Below are 21,774 nucleotides of genomic sequence, written 5' to 3' on the forward strand. Positions count from 1 at the left end.
GCAGCCTAAATAATGACGATTAATAAAGGACGTTTCGTGTCGATAAATAATAACAATTAACATTACATTCTGTATATTGTATTTTTTATTCATTCGTTACATGATTCGTTTTATATGACATATACTGTACACGTTAAAGGTTATGCGGTACTTTTTTATCGATCGATTTTACTTTTGTGCGTCAACTCTATTTAACATAGAGATCTTCTAACGAGAGTTCTAACGAACGAAAAGATTTGTCGAATACTCGTTGTTGTTTGTTCTCGTTGAACTTGCATATTTTTTATAGAAATTTTTCTTTCTTGAAATAAAGATCGAAGATGGTCTTCGAATCGATTGTTGCTGAACTCTTGAACAAAGTGTTGGGGGAGTATATTCAAAATTTGGATTACTCGCAATTAAAACTGAGTTTATGGAGCGGTAAGCATTCATACGAATTGTTTGAAAATTTCGAGACATTCCATGTATGTATGATATAGATAGTCACGGGTCGAAATGTATATACTTCTGTTTAATTGAAAGCCTGACAACGAAAGAAAAATTAAAAAAATAGAACGTGATAACTAGTGTCTGATAACACGCAGTCTGATATTTCGTAAATACATATAAATGTATTATTAGTACATCAATGTGACATCAGCTTCTATTTATATTATGATCTCTCCGGCTAGTCCTTTATCGCTTATGATACACACGTATGCAATGAAATTATGAACACACACATACATATATATAATAAAAAAAGCGTGCTTTTGTAATATTATATGCTGAATGCTAAAGTAAAAAGCAGTTATTTTTACTTGTAATTGCTTTGATGCTGCCTTAAAAGAAATATATACATATTTGTTTTCTCGTAATTGCTATTTTAATAATATTTTATCTCAATCGCTTTATTATCATTGTATCAGCATATCAAGTACCTGGTAGAATTTTAAATATTTTAATTCGCCTAGCGCTATGTATATGAAATTTTGTCCTTGTACTTTGAAGAGACCATCATGAGTGCAATAAAAAGAGACCTTTGCAGTTACAGTTTTTTATATTTTCTTTAATGAACCCTGCAATAATTTAAATTTTATTATTTATTTTTCACGAAAATATAGATAATTCGTAAGTTTTATTTATTTTAGAATAATTGAATTGTGTTTAAGAACATGATAAAAGATATTTTTTATTTAAACATTATTCTTACATAAAAGAAAAATGAAAACACTTGCAATATCTTATTTTAAATAAGATGTTAAGTAATAAATTAAACAAAAAAAACATTAAATATAAATTTCTTATATATCACAATATTGTATTATACATACATGTATGTATTATTTTTTAGCAGTAAATATGAATGTAATAAAAACACTTTATTATATTTTTTCTTTTTAGGAGATGTAGTATTAAAAGATTTATTAATAAAAGAAACTGCATTAGATACATTGGACTTACCCATTAGATTGGAATATGGAAGATTAGGTTTGTAGTTTATGTATGTATATTTCATTAATAAATATAAAATGCAAAACTAATATAGTTTTTATTTGTATTTTCCTCTAGGAAAACTTATATTAAAAATACCATTTAAAGATATGTGGAATGGTCAGATTGATGCTATAGTTGAGGAATTATTTGTACTCATAGTACCCTCAAGTCAGGTTGTATATGATGGGGAAAAAGAAGCAAAAATACAGCTTGAAGCTAAGCGTGCAGAACTAGCAAGGGTTGAAAAAAATAAGCAATTGGCAGATATCAAATGTAATCATCTCTTATTGAATAAGTTTAGGATTTTTATTTTTTAAATTTAATATCTTAATGTGACAGCTACTTTACTTGTTTTACTTGCCTTATACTAGCACAAGAGAAGTTAGATGATTCAATGGTTGAAAAACTTGTTGCCCGTATGATAAAAAATATTCATGTTGAAATAAAAAAAATACATGTGAGATATGAAGATCACATTTCATTCAAGGACCATCCATTTTCAGTTGGTTTTACACTCAACAAATTTATCTTACAAAGTTGTACAGACTCTTGGGAGGCAAATGGTAACTTAAAAGATATGTATGCCATTCCACAAATTTACAAGGTATGTAGAAGTTCCGTGAAGAAACTAGCAGGAGTACTTAAAATAAAAAATTAAACCTTTCTTACAGTTATGCACACTAGATGGTTTGGCAGTGTACCTCAATACAACTGTAGAACAGTTTAGTAACAATGCACAATCAAACTATTCAGATCTATTTTATAGTGGTATTGCAACCATAGATTACAATCCACCTGGTTATCAATATTGTAAGCAAACATACTTTAAACTATTATATTACAAATAAGTATTAATAATTTTTCGTCCTTTTTTTCAAATTATTGATTGAAATTTTATAATTTATTACATCCTTATAATTATTTCTAACTTGTTTAGTATTGGGTCCAATCAATGTCAATGCAAAATTAAAGTTAAATCCAAAACCAGAAACAGATGGAAGTAATTACACTATTCCTAAGGTGTGGCTAGATCTAGAAATGCAAAAATTAAGAATAGGAATAGCAAAGAGACAATATCACACCCTAGTTCAATTAGGGGAGGGTTTAGATCAAGCTCAAAAGGCTGCACCATACAGAAAGTATAGACCAAAGTTAACATCATACAGAGGACACTATAAGGAATGGTAATAAATCATTAACATTAGAAAATTGCGAACAAATTGCTCATTAACTTATTGCTCTTAGGTGGCATTTTGCATATACTTGTGTCTTAGAAGAAACAGTACGCAGAAATCGTAGGAATTGGGACTGGAATCACATGAAAGAACATAGGGATATGTGTCGTTCTTATGCTACAGCATACCAAACGAAATTAACAACTAAAAAAGTCGCGCAAGAAACAGAAGATCATCTGACAAATTGTGAAATGAAATTGGATATTTTCAATTTAGTCATTATTAGGCAGCAAATTGAAATGGAAGTTAGTTAATGAAAGACTTTAGATGATAACAAATTTACACATATGAAAGTTTGATAATAAGCTGATTTTTACTTTGGATTTTGTAGGTAGAAAAATTGGCAGAGAGAGAAAAGAGTTTAAGAGCAAAACGTGGTTGGTTTGGTTTTCTGTGGTCTAATGCACAGACAGAGGAAACGCAAGAATTGAATTCGGCGGCTGCGATAAGTAATATTAGACATTAATTGAAAGTCTTTGTAATTTTTTGAACAAGATTTTCATTCAGAAAATAATCATATTCGTTTCAGTGAGGAAATTCGAACAAGCGCTGACACCAAAAGAAAAAGAAAAGTTGTACAAAGCCATAGATTATCAAGAGAACACCGCACCAACTCATTATCCTGAATCATATGAAGTGGCCGACACACGATTCTTTTTACACGAACTTCAAGTTATTATTTTAGACATGGATAAAGAACATCCTTGTGTTCTGGATCTTCAGCTTCATGGTGTTGAAGCTTGCTTCAAGTCAAGACCAGCTGCTAATGCCATTTTGTATGCTTTTCATTTTGCTTACAAAAATTTAAGTTGTACTATAATATATCACAACCTTTATTTTATTATAGAGTTACCGCGTCAATTAATGAAATGAAACTGTTAGGAACGAAACAAGGCGAACAGGTTCCTTCACTGTTCAATTCTCATCAGCATAGTACAGATACTGCTTTACTGTATGTATCATACGAGAAAAATCCTTTGGATAAGTCATGCGGTGATCGTATTATAGCAAGATCGAAGTCCGTGGATATTATTTATGATGCACAAACCGTAATAGAAATAGTTAACTTATTTAAAGTACAAAACTCGTCGACTTTGAATAAGTAAGGATAATATTATATTTTTCTTTATTCAGTAGATATTTTAATAATTGTTTTAAACAATTGATTACTTTTTTATGTAGTCTCCAAGCAGCTGCTGCAGAACAGCTAGAAGGTTTGAAAGAAATGTCGGCCCTAGGTTTAGAACATGCTATTCAAAAGCATTCGGTATTAGATATACAGGTAAAACTTCATTTTACAATGCATGTTTATTAAGATAAACGAAATTTAACATGGATTAAAATATACATGTATCCAACAGATTAATATGCAAGCTTCTCAACTAATCATACCACATGACGGATTTTATAATAGCACAAAATCATTGTTAGTAGTCAATCTTGGTAGCTTGCAAATGCACTCTCTGGATAAACCAAAGGACGTTGAAACTAACGTAACTGTGAAGCATTTGATCAGTATCGGTAAAAGCGAAGAAGATGTGTTACTGCATTTCAGAGAACGAAGTTATGACAAGTTTATTTTAAAGATAGTAGATTTTCAAGTATTAGTTTCACTGCCAGGTGAAGATTGGCGCACAACTCTATCCAATGTGGATGATTCCATGACTTTACTGCACCCAACAGCGCTCGAAATCCAATTTCACAAATGTTTAGTAACAGATGATCCTCTACTTCCAAAGTTTAGGTTTTTAGGGCAATTACCCTCAGTTTTTGTCAATATAACAGATATTCGTTTATTGCAAGCGCTTTCTATTGCTCAGAGCATACCACTTCCAAAAGATGAAGAACCGACAGAGCTTCGCAAATTATCACTTAGCAAATCTGTTTCACAATTATCTTTATTGAAGGACATAACTACTACTATTTCTGAGAAGAAAAAAGACGAAGACTCTAGTGTAACTTCGATTAAACAAACGACTGATATGGAAATAAAATTTGAAATGAAAGAATTTGCAATACAAATTTCCTCACAAAAAGGCAGTACGATAATACCGTTTATGAAACTCGAAGTAGTACAGTTAGAAGCAGAAATGTTGCAACGAACTTATGATCAGGAAATATTACTAAGATTAGGTGGTGTTCAAATGAAACAACACTATAATCAAACAGAAATATTTATGGTGAACACTCCTATGTTGTCTGGTAAAGACGAGTATCTGATAACAGTGCAGTATATAAATGTGAATAAACGATCCCCTGAATTTAAAACAAAACACGAGTCTGTTCTGAAATTGTTGAAATTAGAATTTACAACGTTAGATGTTTTACTGCACCAAGAAGCTCTTATAAGTCTCCTTCAATTTGCATCATACATGCAGCATCAAATGAACGCTATAGCGAATAGTAAACTGGAAAAGGAACCTCAGGTGCGTCCACGCCCCACTCATTTGACTTCCATTCAAGAAGAAACCTCGACGTTTTTGAGGGAACAAATTCACAAACAAAAACTTAGATCAACGTCACGTCGGAAACGAACAGTGATTGAGCATATAGATTTAAAGGTTCAGGCAAAAGTTGGAACAATTTGTATGAAGATAACTAGTGATTATAGAGAAATTACTGCATTTTATATCGCCGGTATCACTGCCGGATTTATAATGAAAGCTTCCTATTCCCAAGCAAATGTTAACTTATCTTCTATCAGTATTAAAGATCTTAATGCAGCATCAGCTTATAGAGATATTGTGTCAGTGATAGAAGACACTGAATCCTTACAAATTCAAGCTGTAATGTACAACATCGAACCATCAGAAACTGATAAAAATAATATGTCTATCACAGTTGTTATGGGCTGTTATCGCATTGTCTTCTTAAATATGTTTGTTACCAGTATAATGAGCTTTTTGAATAATTTTCAAACGGCTCAACAAGCCATAAAAGATGCGTCAGCCGCGGCTGCAGAAGCTGCAAAGACGAATATTAAAGACGTTAAGGAAAGTGCGACACGTATTGGTCTAGCGGTAAAAATTAAGGCTCCTGTTATATATGTACCGATGCATTCTAAAAGTGATCAATGCTTAACGTTAGACATGGGTAATCTTACTGTATGTAACGTTTTCAGGAAGTTGGAAGTAACAAACGAAACTGGAGATAATCCTATTGTGGATGAAATGAAGATTGAATTGCAAAATTTAAAATTATCACGAGTAAGATTAAACATGGAAAAGTTTTCGATTGAACATGAAATACTATTGCTAGAACCTGTCAGTTTTACATTACTCATTAAACGTAATTTATCGACTGCTTGGTTTACCTCTATACCAGACATCGATATGTCTGGCAGACTAAATAAAATTAGTATACTGATAAGCAAAGAGGACTATGTTACTGCACTGAAAGTATTAGAAGAAAACCTAGGCGAAACGGTTGAGGACAAAAAGCTTACATCGAGTGTCAATCAAAGTGAAAAGAAACTCGAAGTTGAAATTTTACAACATCGTCAAACGGATAAGTTTGAGAGAACTACTGCAGGAGGTACAGAAGACACAGACTTCCAGGAACAAATACATGCGCACACGTCTATCAAATTTGAATTTGTTATGGACAGTCTTGTGATTAGTTTATTCACAGGAGGCTCAAAAACGCTGCAATCACAAACTTCTTTGCTCCATCTACCAGAGAATGGATTGGCAAAATTCTGTTTGACTTATTTCGCGTTAAAAGGTAGAATATTCGCCGATGGATTAATGGTAACCTCCATTCTTCTGATGAATTGTACGTTGGACGATACGCGCCAAAATAGACAAGGTTCTCTTATAAGAATCATGGAAAGAACTACAGCGGTACCGTCCATCGATGACGTAGAGAAAGAATCAAAATCCATTCGTAGTATGTTAGACATGACTATTAGACAAAGTCCTAACGATACATTCGTCGATATTCGAGTTTTCTCGTTCAGCATAATCGTGTCTCTCGATTATCTGATGAAAATAAAGGACTTTTTCATCAACGAAGCACCATCGACGAATAAATCAGCACCACAACATGTAACAAAGAGTCACAACGAGCCGATGGTTAAAAAAAAACAAGCTGCTACACCACCGACTAAAAAGATGTTCACGATTAATATACACATTGAGAAACCGGATATTATTCTGCTGGAAGACATGGATGATATAAATTCAAATTGTATCATATTAAATACCGAATTGCTACTGAAAGTACGTTTAATGGATGAACATCAAGTAATAACAGGATCTATAAAAGATTTATCAATATTGGCTGGTATATACAATCCAATGAAGAGAAGCGATTGGATATATCAGGTAAAAATTTGTATAAAATTTTCTGACTATATATAAATTATGTAAAATTTTATCAAAATGTTTTTGTGAAGGTTCTAAGACCATGCAGCGTTAGCGTAGCAGGCTCTACACCAGAAGGAAAAGGACTTTACATCGACGTTTGTTGTACGGATATTCATGTATCAGTTTCACCAGGTAATTGAATAAATTATTTGAAGAGAACGTTAAAATGGAAATATTAATTGAACTTGTAATCTACAGGTGTCATAGAAATATTGAATAAGGTCGTTCAGACTGCCACGAAAACGGAAGTAAAAGATCAAGAAATTGTGGTTGCTGAACAGAATTATGAAGGATTGTGGATTGTAACACCATTTGAAGAAAGTGACTTTTGGTTCATAAAAACAGGTTCATAAAAAAAAAAAAAATATACTTATCTAAATTTTTTTGTTTAATTAAAAAGTATATAAACTTTTTTTGATTCTGTTTTCTTTAGAAGTGGGAGTAGAGGCAGTAGAAGATTTTATATACTCCGAAGACGAGGATATTACAGCTTACAAATCAGAATTGGCGATTATTTCTGCACCAACGATTCTTTTTACATTGGAAGCAGGTGTTGGTAATAAAACGTTACCAATGCTCCTGCTTCATATTGGATTCCAAAGTAACATCAACGATTGGAGTACAAAAACTGTAAGATACATTAATGTCACTTCAATAATGGTATCCTTTGCTGTATATTTAAAACTTGAATATTTTTAGATGAGCATAGAATGTACAATGTCATTGATTATGGCTTATTACAACAGTTGTCTAGCATTATGGGAACCATTAATCGAACCGATAGAAGGAACTAGAAATGGAAGGCGAATTTCGACACCTTGGGAATTAAAGACTAAAGTAACACCTTTATTTTTTAAGATTTAAAATTTGTAACTTCTACAGTTTTTTTACACATTTTTTATGTATTAGATTCAATTTAACGATATGTCAGCGGACTCTAGAGGCCTGAGTGCAATCAGTCCCACATCAGATAATGAGCCAGATGAATTTCATCAAACTCCGAAAATGTCTATCGATATAGATTCTACTGTAAGTTGATTACACATTGATTTATAATTACACATTTTGTGTAACACTTTTATAACACTGTAACAGGAAAATTTGGAAATAACTGTAACCAAAACTTGTCTTGACGTGTTGAAACAACTTGGTAACGCATTTTCATCTGCTATGGAAGCTGGTGAAAAAGGAACAGTAAAAAGTGTAGCACCTTATGTACTGAAGAATGAAACTGGTTTAGCGATGGTTTTGGATTTGGAACATAGTCATTTCAAGGTTTCAACCTTTTTTTGAAATTATGGTATTAAATTGAAGGTATTAAAATGATATAAAACGTGAAATATTATTAGATGCATTCATATTTTAGGTTTTTAACGATGGATCAAAGCTCACTAGTAATACCACAGATTCGTACATGGAAGTGATTCTCGAATCTGGTGCTTCAGTGGAACTTGCTCCCAAAACTACGAAAACAGAAATACCGTTACTAGATCAATTGAAAACTGACACGATTAAAGAACGGGAGGATGATAAATTCATTATTTCGGTAATATATTTGAAGTATAAATTTGATCTAAATAAAATTGAAATAAAACAATACTAATGGACATGTAATGTTCTTTTAAAGTTCAAAGAAATTAGTGGCACATTGGCGATACCTGTTCTAAGAGCTGATAAGAGATTCTTTTCATTGAAATATCGAAAAGAAGGTTCTGAAGAATGGGGTATTGTTTCTGACGTTGTTGTAGATGAAGGAAGTACTATTGTTACTCTTAGAAGTATTTTACAGGTAAATTATATACAAATTTGCACTGTTAAATTGCGGTAATAATTACTAATAATAATTCAATTATATTTTAGGTGCACAATCATTTCAGTCAACCGATATCTGTATACTATATGACTAAGCGTGGAAACGAAGTGGAATGTGTAGGCACTGTTGCTCCGGATAGTAAATTGAATCTTCCATTAGATGCTGTATATACTCCAACAAATATTTATTGGCTATTTTTCAGCGTTGATGGGTAATTTATATAATCATTAAATTATATTACTTAGTATAATTACTACATGTCTAAAAAATTAATTTCTTTCTAGTTATATGGTTTCATTAGAACCATTTATTTGGAAAGATCTGCAAAAGACAGTTAGTATGACAAAGCTTATGAAATGTGAAAGTCGAGCGAGACATGAAATCGCAGAACCGTTTTATATAAAGGTAACAAATTCAATCACATTCATTTTTATTCCTGTACACTTAGAGAATTCTTATGTTTTATTTTTATTTTTCTTACACGAAATTTGACACTGTATAGTATGTGTAACACAATTGTTATTCACAATGTTTTACCTACGTTTGTTTCGTGATGATTGTGGTTGGTAGTATTTTATATAATAACAACACTATTGGCTTATTATTGAATGCTATTAACTGGCAATCCATATTCTGTCGTTTCATTGATTGCGTCAAGCATCTTTGCTTGAAAAAATTACCCTCTGAACACAAAAAATATTTGGAAGCACCTATTCAGGTACTACCGTTTTTAATAAACTAGTTTGAGAACCAATTGCTAGTTAGTATAGGTTGAGTATCGACCAATTAAGTATTTTTACTACTGCTATTAGATAGTTAATATTTTTAATGTGAATGTGTATCTGTAACAAACAGTACTGTAGGATTATACATGTTAGTTAATCCCTATATGACTGACTGAAAAATGATTGGCATGATTTTAATTACAATCGTTAAATGTATTATATTAATAATACAATGACACAACAAGAAGAAAGAAAAACTAACAAATTAATTATTTTTATATTAAATTGAGTTTCATATGTTTTTTAATTACGGAAGAAAATTATATTCTTTTACTCTGTAAAATTCTGTTTTATTCAGTTACCTTCATAGATATTGTTTTACTTTTTATTTTTAATTGTATTTCAGTAACGAATTTGTACAATGTATTTTTGCTAATTTTTTAATTTCATTATTATGCTTTACCGTATGGGTATACCTACGAATTTCAAGTTATGCGTAAACTGATTCAGATAGATGTTGAATCTTCACTTTAGTATTCCATATAATGTGTTTTTTGCACGTATTTTATGTTTTATTCGTGTTATAAAACATGAATGTTATTGTTGTGCTTTAAACATTGAACATGTTTTCTATTATTTAGATAGTAGTATGAAGAAGAATAGAATAACATAATAGAGAGAGAGAATAATTCAAATGTTTAACAAAGAATTTTCACGTATTAACAATTCATTGTAACGTTTACAGGTTGTCGGTGAAATAGAACAGGTATATTTTGAAAATACTACCCGACATACTATGGCAAGTACCATTTATAATGTTCATTTGTACCCATCTGTATACTTAAAGAATTTTCTGCCTATCGATATTATTGTATGTCTACCTGGAGCTGTACAAGAAAAGCTTTTAGAAGCTGGTACATCTTATCAGATTCCTACTATTGATCCTGGAAAGTCTTACATAATTATAAAGGTAAAAAGATAATGAATTTCTATAACAGTGAACATTTAAAAGAAATGTTGTATAATTCTAATAATGTGTTACAGCTACCAAATTATTTAGAAAAAGATTGGTCATGTAGGGGTGAAATATTGGCAAATCCACCAGAATTTTCAGTCTGGTCTTTTGAGTCTTTTGACAGTGCACAGAAAGTTATAATGGATTTAGGAATGCATACATCGTATAAACATGGTTCTATAGTTATGGCACTATATTGTCCATTTTGGATGCTGAATAAAACTGGCTTAATGTTGTCCTACCGGGTAAGTATCAACAAAATAGTTCTTAAATCATTAAAATAAACGACGATAATTTTATTTTTTTTGCTTTATGTAAATCTCGCTTATTATCTTACTTCTACACTTTTTTGCTTAAAAAATCTTTTTGTAAGTTATAATTTATTTTATTACTTAAAGAACAAATCACAATAAATTTATTGTGAAATACTTTTCATTTATTAAGTGAAGTATTATTTAGTATGATCGTTCAAATAGAAATTCTAGTTATAATTTAATAATATCACGATAAAATATTTTAATATGTTAAACAATAATGCCAATTCCCATTTAGTAGTTCTATTAGGCATGCAATTAATATCTTTATGCAATGCTTGAGTTACGATATTTTGTGCTATATGTAAGTGCTATGCTATATTAAGCATGCTGGAAGTAGTATAATGTTGCAATTTGTTAATCTTGTACAGTCATATCTTATTCAGTACATTATTTTACAGAAATCAAGTAAGGGTGGCAAAGAACACTCAAGTCCAATCAAGGTAGTGATTTCATGTTACAGTATTTTTCATGCTTTGGACGCAATATTCGTTAAAAGATTGTTATTATAATATAATGGTGGCTCTATTATTTGATGTGCAAAATTTATTTCAAAGTATTAGAAATCAAAGTTATTTTGAAAAGTATATCTTTTTTACTCAGACTTGAAAAATTTTCATTTTGTCTTTTGTTTAAGTTCAGCATAATTTTTTAGAGTAACAATGAAACAGCAGCATGTTGAGTAGTACAGAATGTTAAAAGAGCTTTTCAAAGTAAACTTTTATTTATGTTCAATTCATAGTAACACTCACAGGTAGAATCAAAATATTCAGTGGTTTTTTCATACAAATTTTTGGGAAAATTAATGTCATTATTAATCTTATGAAAATACATAGAAAGGTATCTTTCAGAATTTGGTTTGTGTGAAACCCCATCGACCACGTGCAGAATACAGGAGGAAGAAAAAAGCACGTTCGGTGATATACTGATTTCATTTTATATTGGTGATGGTTTAATCTTGCAAACTGTGGAACAAACTTTTCATACATTGAACTAACTATCTGTGTTTATATGTTACTCATACTTTGGTTCATATTGTGATCAGTGCTTCCCTACTAATTACATATCAATGTTCACTTCTTCCTCATTAAAAGACATAATAGTTCATTGATAATTATTTGTACACATATTAGTTTCAATGTTAACAAAAAGGTACACTAAGTTTCATTCATGTTTCATTCATTTTATTAGTTGGCTTATTTTGGCATTATAATCTTGCAACATTACGCATACTTTTACATGCTATGTATAAATTCTGACTGTAAATAGTGAAATGCTGCTTGTACACTGATACATGTATATTAGTAAGGCATGCACAAGGCATGATTGTTATGAAAATAAACCACATTTCTGGAAGCAGTGCAACAATTTGATATTATGCAAAAATTCATATGATGAATTTATGCAAAATTTGTACAAAATTTTCAAAAATGGAAACAAATTTGGTACATACAAGAATTTATAAATTCAAGCTTTGTATACTGAGATACATGAACAAATTTATAAAACAAAGCTAACTGGTGTTGGCAAATTGTTGTTTATTGTAAATGCTCACGTAACAGTGCAACGTGTCTTTGTACAGATATGTTTAAAACTGCAATAAATTGCATTTTAGTGCACGGACCAATTAAATTATTGAGGGATAATTAACACTGGAGTACCAATTTAATGATGCAAAATGTTTTCAGACTGGTGAAGACCACTTAAACGTATTATACCATCCAGAAAACTTCAAGGGACCAATATTGTTCTCATTTCGTTCTAAAGTGTTCTTTGGTAAAAAGAAGGCCATGATTAGGGTAGAAGATGGTGAATGGTCTGATAAATTCTCTATAGATGTTGCAGGAAGTGAGGGTGTAGTTGTTTGCAAATATAATGGTCTAACATACCAGGTTACTACTGTTTTCTACAATTTTTAATTCATGAAAGCCAAACTAATTTTATACTTTTAATAGTGTATTTACACATGAACAATATTCTTTGCTTATTACAGATTGGAGTTCACAATCAATTGACTTATAATTCTTTAACTAAACAGATCACATTTACTCCATATTATGTACTGATAAATAATTCCCATTTTCTTATTGAATGTCAAGAAGGTGATAGACCAGCTGATCCTATGATTAAGGTAATAATTATTTAGCTTATTTTCTACAATATGTTATAAATTTTAGTTTCCAAATAAAGTTATTTATTATTTTAACTATTCATAGGTTCCTCCAGGTGAATGCACGTCTTTATGGCCTCATTCTGAACATGAACAAAAGACTCTAAGAGCTAGAATCGCGGGTGACCCCGAGAAAACTGCACCATTCCTCTATACAGAAAGCCACACGACTTTATTGAAATTAAATAATAAGGTTTACTATTTTTACTTTTACTTAATACACAATTTACACATATAGAGTTACTTGTAAATTAAATTTAAACATATTTAACAGTATGGTGGAATTAACGTGGATATACAAATAAGTGAAGGTGGAATTTATATTTCCTTATCTCTTTACACTCACGGAAATGCCCCAGCACTAATTATTAATCATACTTCACACACAATTAATTTCTGGGAAAAAGGTTCATTGAATGTTAGGTCTGTTAATTTATTGAGAAAAAAAGAAATTTTATTACGAAAATCATAAAATTGAAAATGCAAATTATTTTATAGATCCGTACAGTCATTCAATAGAATGTTTTATACCTGGGAAAACCCCGCAGGCCCACGGAAATTAGTGTGGGAAGACAGCAATAAAAAAGAAATCGAGGAGACTCTCAGAAAAGTAAAAATTCGATATTTAATAAAATTAATCAATTTAAGATTTAATACTACTAAAAATTTTATTTTATTTTCTTAGGATACTTTAGGAACTTTCATACTATCAGATATAGAAGAAGAATTATTCTATGTGTCATTTTTGGACGGTACACAGCGAGTACTTCTGTTCACGACAAACATGAAAATTGCAGGAGACTGTCAGTTAGCCGGTGATTGCGAAACTATAGATCAAGAAGTCACAATAAGTATTCACGGTGTTGGATTTTCCCTTGTTAATAACATCACAAAATCAGAATTGTTATATCTGTGTATAGCTAGGTAAATTGCTAACGGAAAGATTTATGACATTCATTTTTAAGAATTTTATCATCTGAGTTTTAACTATTATTTTTGTCATTTAGTTCTGGAATTATATGGGAAACACGTAAATCTATTACCCATCGTTGGCGCGGTCTCAGCGCTAAAGATATAAATATTATAGAGGAAGGTTATCAGAAATATATGCGCGAACTACAGATAGGGAAAAATCCAATGCAAAGAATAATGCTTGAACCAAAATTAGAGGTAATGTATACAAATAATGATTAATAATTTATCGTTTTACAATTTCTGCTTCATAATTTATAACTATGGATTTCAATCTCAGGTCGATTACTTGAACATGGAATTGTTGAAACCACATCGTCGTTGTTTACGACGTACTTTCCAAACTGGATTATGGCTACAATATCGCACGTCATTGCATCAAGTACAATTGCATGCAAAGATCAATAGACTTCAAATTGATAATCAATTTGTAGACTGTAATTTCCCGGTTATATTGGCACCAGTTCCACCCCCTAAAAGCGTTACAGGTAGTACTGGTAAGTTTTTGTGCAAAAAACTGAAATATAAATAATAATATTACTATATTTCATTATATTTGCAATATAATATTATTTTTAACAGTTATGAAACCATTTGCTGAATTGAGTATGGTTAAACGATTACTAGAACATAGTAACGTACAGCAATTCCGGTACTTTAAAGTTCTCATTCAAGAATTTCATGTGAAAGTAGACATTGTATTTATTAACGCAATTATGGGGCTGTTTGAAACGAACGAAATGAACGATACGGAAGAAGTGAGTTGTATTATTTTGTACATGTAGAATATATAATGTTGAAACACTATAATAATTGTTTCCTTGTATGTTTTAGAGCAAATTGTTTAAATTAGATATGAAACTGGTCGACGAACCACTAATGTACCACGTTAGTTTAATTACTACAGCTGAACAGAAGAACTTTTTCGATTTGCTTCACTTTTCACCCTTAAAGGTATGTATCTTTATATTTTTAATTAATATAATCACATTTCTCTAATTAATTATATCATTTTCTTAGATACATATAAGTTTTTCAATGACTGGTAGCAGTAGTGGACCCTCTGCAGTGCCTCAAGTATTAAACGTATTGCTACAAGGAATAGGTGTTACTTTAACGGATATTAACGATATTGTTTTCAAGTAATTATTCTCATAATTAAATTTGAATTATAGTTGCTGACATGTACGATGCATAAATGATTTATTTTTGTCTCATTTACAGACTAGCGTATTTTGAAAGAGAATACACTTTCATGACCAATAAACAACTCATTTCTGAAGCAACAATGCACTATGTGGGACAAGCAATCAAACAAGTATATGTTCTCGTTTTGGGACTGGATGTGATAGGCAATCCTTATGGTCTTGTAGTGGGTACCATGAAAGGTATCGAAGATTTGTTTTATGAACCTTTCCAAGGTGCTATACAAGGGCCTGGAGAATTTGCAGAAGGTTTGTTTCTTGGTATGAGAAGCATGTTGGGTCATACTGTTGGAGGAATGGCTGGAGCAGTCTCTAAAATAACTGGAGCTATGGGTACGACTAGATTTCATATTATTCTATTCTAAACGATTATTGTCTGTCGTTTCTAAACTTATTATTTTTATTACAGGTAAAGGCTTAGCTGCTTTGACGTTTGACAAAGATTATCAGAGAAAGCGACAAGAGCAGCTTAACAAGCAACCAGCTAATTTACAAGAAGGCCTTGCTCGTAGTGGAAAGGGCTTGGTGATGGTATGTGAATATGAAGAATAAAAATTGGAAGAATTCTCTCCTTAAGATAAAAAGAAAGATAAATCATATGTATGATACGTAGGGTGTCGTCGATGGTGTAGCCGGTGTTGTAATGAAACCCATATCGGGTGCCAAAGAAGAAGGGGTGGAAGGATTTTTCAAAGGGTTTGGAAAAGGTGTTGTTGGGCTTGTTACCAGACCAACTGCTGGTGTCATAGATTTTGCCAGTGGTTCGTTTGGAGCAGTGAAACGGTATAAAAAGAAATTGTGTATATAAACCCATAAATCCTATACACTGAACTAAAGCACATGAATAAATAAAATAATTTAACTTTTTAGCGCAACTGAATTGAACGAAGAAGTAAAGAAAGTCAGACCACCTAGATTTTTCCAACCAGATAATCTAGTTAGATCCTATGTTAGGGAAGAAGCAGAGGGACATAAAATCTTAATTGTAAGTATTTAATATCCTGAACTATGCACCGATGTTATTAATGGAAAATTTTTTCTACAGGAATTGGAGAAAGGAAAATATGCGAATACTGATATTTATTTTTATCATATATACATTAACAAAAACGTACTATTGCTTACTGATAAGAGAATAGCATATTTAGAATACAGTGACTTATTCGGTGGATGGCGGGTTAGTTTTTTTTTTTTTTGCATATTTTACTTTTGCAAATTAGCAACAAATGGTTAATTGTTTTTAATATATAGGTGGATTGGACTCACACGTGGCAAGATATGAGCGAATTACCGAAAATAGTCGATAAGGGAGTTCAAATATTTGTTAAGGATACTAATAGGAAGAAGAAACTAGGAAACCTATTTGGTAGTGCGGATCAATCAAAAATAGTTTTCATACCTGATTATAATATGAAACAGGTAAGTTACCTGGTTGATTATTAATATTTCAAATTAAGAATAAAATATAAGCAATATGTTTTTTTCACAGTTTTTATGCAATAAAATGCAAGAGCAAATTAATCAATGCGGGATGTAATACCAGAAAAGCATAAAGATAGATTACACATAAAGAATACATACATACTTTAATACTTAAATACAGTTAATTGAACCGATAACGCCTGAGCGTCGATAAATAATACTAAGCTTTGCAAGCTAAACTTCTATATAAATATATATTCTAAAAGTTTTCTACAAACTACTATATGTAAGACTGATGCTTAATCAGAATCACCTAAAGGTTCAGAAGAATCAGTATATAGTTTTATATTTATTATGATATGCTTTAAATTTATCACATTTTATACGATCTGTCGTTATTTTTCATCATAAAACGTGCCAGTTTTGAATTCCACAGAATGTTATAATGTTAGCGAAAGCCATAAAAATCATTTCTTATGCTTTTGAATAATATACACGATGATAACTGACACGTTGTTTGACATTATAGGCAATTATCATTATAATCTATATTATTGTGGAAGGTTTTTAAACATATTGTCACTTTCTGCGGTATGATGTGCTTTAGAATACATACGAAATTAATGAGACACATAAAAGTAATTGCAACTCGATATAGTTGGGAAACTTTTTTTAATTCATAGTTTTATAACAAGTTAAAGAAAAATGCAAATCATTTTAGGTATATCTGCAAATTATCTTTTACAATGATATTTCCTATTAACGAAATGTACTTGAAATTCTAAAAATTTGCTAGCATTGTATGATAATATCATGTTTTTATATCGTTTATCAATAAATTAAGAATTAATTACTACGTACACGTAACAGAAATTTAAGCGCACATCCTATGTTCAAGTAAACTTCTGTATGTACCTGTGTAGCTGTGTTATTATTGTATATATACGTACAGGATGTTTCTAAAATTGCATAATTTTTTATAATACACGAAAATATTTTCTTTCTTAAATATTTATTGTCAAAATCTTATACAGACGCAAAATTTGAATACTTTTCATATATAAAATACTGCTCAATTTTTGTATACTATTTTATCTGAATTATACATTGTGTAAAATCAGAACTATGTGACCAATTATATTTTTAATTTGGAGTATTATAAATTCTTAGAAACACTCTGTATGTTTTGTTAATAATATATAATCTTTGTTATGAAATTGTTTAGTTGAATGTATAGTTGAAATGAAAAAAAATGATAAAAAAGACCCAAAGACAGTACACTATTCTTTTCACAACTTATAAGATAAATATGTATATGTTACAATACAATTACAATTATCTTTAAAACGAATGATTTAAAAGACGTTATTGTTAAAAAAAGAAATATATGTGTATTGATATATATTAATTGTATAAATGAACTATATTATGATAAGAGAATTAAAACAACTTTCGCTTTCTACTTTCTTCTTTTATTTTGACAATAAATTATTTTTTTATCTTATTTAATAGTGTCAATGTTTAATGTGCATAGTAAATATATGCATATGTATATGTATTATATTTGTACACTGTTACCTCACACTAATTTTGTTTGCATTGCACTATACATTCACTTGTTTATTCGCAAATTATTAGTTTGACATTTTATATGTTTATGTTAAGTGTCCACATTAATGTTCTTATATTTTATTTAAATTATATTAAGAAGCAAACAATTTTATTGTAAGTATATAGTTACAAAATGTGTATATAGTTACAATAGTGCGGTACACTAATACCGAAAGTATTTTATCTATTTTATCATGTGCTTAATATATACATTTCTTCAGTGATTTAGTATATGATTGCTGATTTAAGTATTTATTAAACTGTCATCAATACAATTTTTCAATGCCAGTGGATCAAGAAGCACAAAGATTTATACCGGGTCCTCCACAATTACCCCCTTTGTACAAAGGACAGAAAATTAAAACTGTGAGAGTAAAAAATTATACATATTTGAACATCCATTTATTAATTAATGATATGCATCCTATTATATTAGGGACCGTATACTACTACGGTTACGGATGAAATGGTAGAGAGGAGAGAACGAGAGAACGAACAATTATATAGAACGTGGCTTGAGCAACAAAGAAGAAGACAAATGGGTCCAGATGATGATGGATCAGACTACATAGGTGACTTTAAGGAAGAAACAGTGAGGAGAAGTTTTATTAGAAAAGTTTTTTGTCTATTAACACTTCAGTTATTATTTACAACTGCTGTTATAGCATTTTTTTTGTTTGTGTAAGCATTATGACTTTGAGATGTTACAATAATATTTATCTTAACTGATTAATCTTGTATGTAAACTTTATTAGTACTTTGATGTGTTATCTAATGAATAATTATTTATTATTTTATTAGGGTATGTTTTACCATTTCCTATTGTGCTATATCATTTTCTGAATCAGCTAGACGTAAGCCACCGTTTAATTACATATGGCTATGCAAACTGGTAAGGTCTTTAAAAATAACTATTTAGAGAAGCTGCAGTGAAGTGACAACTACTAACAATTATTATTTCCAGACACTTGCTATGTCATACTTAGCTGCTTTTGCATCTGTCTTTTATGAGGTTGAAATTATTTTGATGGCATTAGGTATGACAACAGTAATGACATTAGGGATAGGTCTTATTGCAACATTTTCAAAGGTATTTTCAACCATAAACTCTTATATGGCACATAAAGAAAATTGAGAAGTTTTAAGTAATGTAAAGCACTTTTACAGTTTGATTTAACAATGAGAACAGGACTCCTGATGATTGTTGGACTGGCTTCTATTGTTGCTATTGTTGTATTGACAATAGTATCACTATTTACAGTTATGACAATATTACATATAGTGATTTCAGTTATAGGAATGTTCTTACTGTCAATGGTTAATATAAAATTAGTATATATTTTGATAATGATATTTCTTTTTATTGAAATTCATTTCACTTTAAAAAAAGGTGTTTCAGAAGTAAAAAGCAAATTGTATTATATGTTTTCTAGTATTTGTACTTTGATGTGCAAACAATTATGGGTGGAAGGAGAATAGAATTGCATCCTGATGAAGTTGTATTTGCAACAACACAAATTTATGTTGATGTTGTACTGTTATATAAATATGTGTTAATGTTTTTGGGCCTTCTTCATCATCAATAAATATTGTGTCCTAATTTATGTTATTAAGAATAATCTACTCTTGTTGTAACAGTAATATAAATTTAAATACAGACTTCGTTATTGACAAATAAATATATGACATTTAAACATGAAATTAGGGGAAAAATTATTAATTTATATGTAATAATAATTAAAATTTATACAAACATGCAAGTAATTAGAGTGCTTAAGCAACAATTATTCCAAATAATTGTTATCAGGGCTTGAAAACATTGTTACAAACTTCATACTTTAAATCGAAAATCCTTCAACGGGAAGAACATTAGAAATCACACAATTTTTAATTGGAAGAGTTTAATTTGGGGGGTTCTAAGAAAGACCAGAGAGATTGTTCAGTTCAATCTATCATCAGTGTTCAAAGCGGAAGGATTGAGAGTATCGTCGAGTGCATCGTTAGAAATGAAGTATTATCAGGTTAGTTGATTTTTAAAATAGAAATTCTTTCAATTTTTCGGTATTTAATAATAGTTATTGTAAATTAGAACATAATTGCATTTAGTAAGCAGTTTAAAATTGATACTTGTAATAAATTTTTAATTACTTTAACATTACTAATAATGTAGACAGTAAAATTAAGTTGCTACTTTATTTTCAAGTACTTCAATTGTAGAATAATTAGTGTTTTTTGTTAAATAACAATTTAGGCGGTAGTTTATAATTATTGGAAGTATTAAATAACTTTGTTGCATGATTTAACTTAATAAAACACCTTAATTTATTAATTTAACATTAAGTTAACAATTGCATGCAGTAGATTAGTTAGAAACTGTTTATAACTTGTACTGAAATTTGAAAAATTAATGTTCGTTTTATGTGAATTACAGATGGAACTCTCAGACCACCACAGGAATCGAGGAAAGGATTTCAACATCAAGAATAATGAAGAAATGTAATTATTTAAGAAAAAATGAATTATTTATTGTAAAAGTTTACAAAATGTATTTTACAAAAGGTTACAATATACCAATATTGTTTTATAGTCTAGATATACTGTCAAGTTTGTTGCTAAGCAATGGTTTGACAACAAAAACCTAACCTTAAAGTTCTCTAACATTCAAAACTTATATTATATAAGGAATGTAATTTCAAAATTTAAATGAGTATGTAAGTATATAATACGTTTAAAAAGTGTCGTATATTGTCAGTATTTTAAATGTAACAAGTGGTATGAATTACATATCTAAATTATCGTTGTTTATGTTAACGCAAATCCAACGAAATAAAAATGCCAGATTTTATTACACAGTACATCATAATGAAAAACGAGGTCTTTTTTACGTAAAATTGGATGACAGTTGTAAGATATATTATTTGAGAAATTATTACTTTGAGATATTCCTATATTTCTTCACTTTCAAAAATAAAAAAAAACGTACTTTTATATTGTAAGAATAAATAAGATATTAAAATGCATTTAATTCTTTTATTTTTTATTAGCAAGAGCAGTATTACAATATAAGGCTGAAGGAAAAGTCTTGGATATGCAAGTGATTAATGTACCATATAGATACACAGGACAAGGTTATGCACGGCTACTTGCAGAGGTAGAATTTATTTTAAAATTTCTTACAATATTATATAAACACTTTTTGTTATAAATTATATTTTCAGACAGCATTTACTTATGCAATTGTGAATTATTATTATATGTACTTGACATGTGAATACATGCAAAAGTATTATCTTGCTGTTAAGAATCCAGATCTTGAAGAACTTATTGTTGGACCACCACATATTTTAGAAGGACCTGATTCAGAACCCTTAGATCCCAATATTATATATGAACTACCTGACCCAGAAGATTTTTTAATATACTCTTCTTAATAAATATCTGTACTACAA

The 21,774-nt window shown here is 30.0% G+C and overlaps 3 protein-coding genes across 3 annotated transcripts; all 3 read left to right on the forward strand.

The window, feature by feature from the left end:
• The first annotated feature begins 235 nt into the window (after positions 1 to 235).
• Positions 236 to 16,902, forward strand: LOC108579821 (vacuolar protein sorting-associated protein 13A). The gene is made up of 45 exons (XM_017943442.1): positions 236 to 420; positions 1,384 to 1,470; positions 1,552 to 1,749; positions 1,848 to 2,080; positions 2,148 to 2,286; positions 2,414 to 2,660; positions 2,722 to 2,956; positions 3,043 to 3,160; positions 3,241 to 3,487; positions 3,559 to 3,813; positions 3,894 to 3,993; positions 4,073 to 7,036; positions 7,108 to 7,210; positions 7,277 to 7,423; positions 7,512 to 7,708; positions 7,778 to 7,915; positions 7,988 to 8,107; positions 8,174 to 8,353; positions 8,445 to 8,624; positions 8,706 to 8,867; positions 8,939 to 9,102; positions 9,176 to 9,296; positions 9,433 to 9,609; positions 10,362 to 10,586; positions 10,661 to 10,876; positions 11,347 to 11,388; positions 11,797 to 11,862; positions 12,634 to 12,837; positions 12,939 to 13,076; positions 13,162 to 13,308; positions 13,390 to 13,538; positions 13,614 to 13,725; positions 13,801 to 14,039; positions 14,123 to 14,285; positions 14,368 to 14,584; positions 14,670 to 14,845; positions 14,922 to 15,041; positions 15,108 to 15,229; positions 15,312 to 15,625; positions 15,702 to 15,823; positions 15,906 to 16,075; positions 16,163 to 16,277; positions 16,338 to 16,469; positions 16,544 to 16,711; positions 16,782 to 16,902. Exons 1-45 carry the CDS (start codon positions 321 to 323, stop codon positions 16,827 to 16,829), a joined length of 10,017 nt encoding a protein of 3,338 aa, XP_017798931.1. The 5' UTR covers positions 236 to 320; the 3' UTR covers positions 16,830 to 16,902.
• Positions 16,903 to 18,791: 1,889 nt separating this feature from the next.
• Positions 18,792 to 19,911, forward strand: LOC108579730 (protein lifeguard 3-like). The gene is made up of 5 exons (XM_017943337.1): positions 18,792 to 19,006; positions 19,127 to 19,217; positions 19,290 to 19,415; positions 19,493 to 19,642; positions 19,759 to 19,911. The coding sequence occupies exons 1-5, from the start codon at positions 18,792 to 18,794 to the stop codon at positions 19,909 to 19,911; spliced, it is 735 nt and encodes a 244-aa protein (XP_017798826.1).
• Positions 19,912 to 21,099: 1,188 nt separating this feature from the next.
• LOC108579810 (protein NATD1-like) lies at positions 21,100 to 21,756 on the forward strand. The gene is made up of 3 exons (XM_017943421.1): positions 21,100 to 21,229; positions 21,370 to 21,476; positions 21,544 to 21,756. The coding sequence occupies exons 1-3, from the start codon at positions 21,100 to 21,102 to the stop codon at positions 21,754 to 21,756; spliced, it is 450 nt and encodes a 149-aa protein (XP_017798910.1).
• The last annotated feature ends 18 nt before the right edge of the window (positions 21,757 to 21,774 follow it).

This window comes from Habropoda laboriosa, unplaced genomic scaffold (genome assembly GCF_001263275.1).
Source record: "Habropoda laboriosa isolate 0110345459 unplaced genomic scaffold, ASM126327v1 scaffold72, whole genome shotgun sequence".
Classification (NCBI taxonomy): Eukaryota; Metazoa; Arthropoda; class Insecta; order Hymenoptera; family Apidae; genus Habropoda; species Habropoda laboriosa.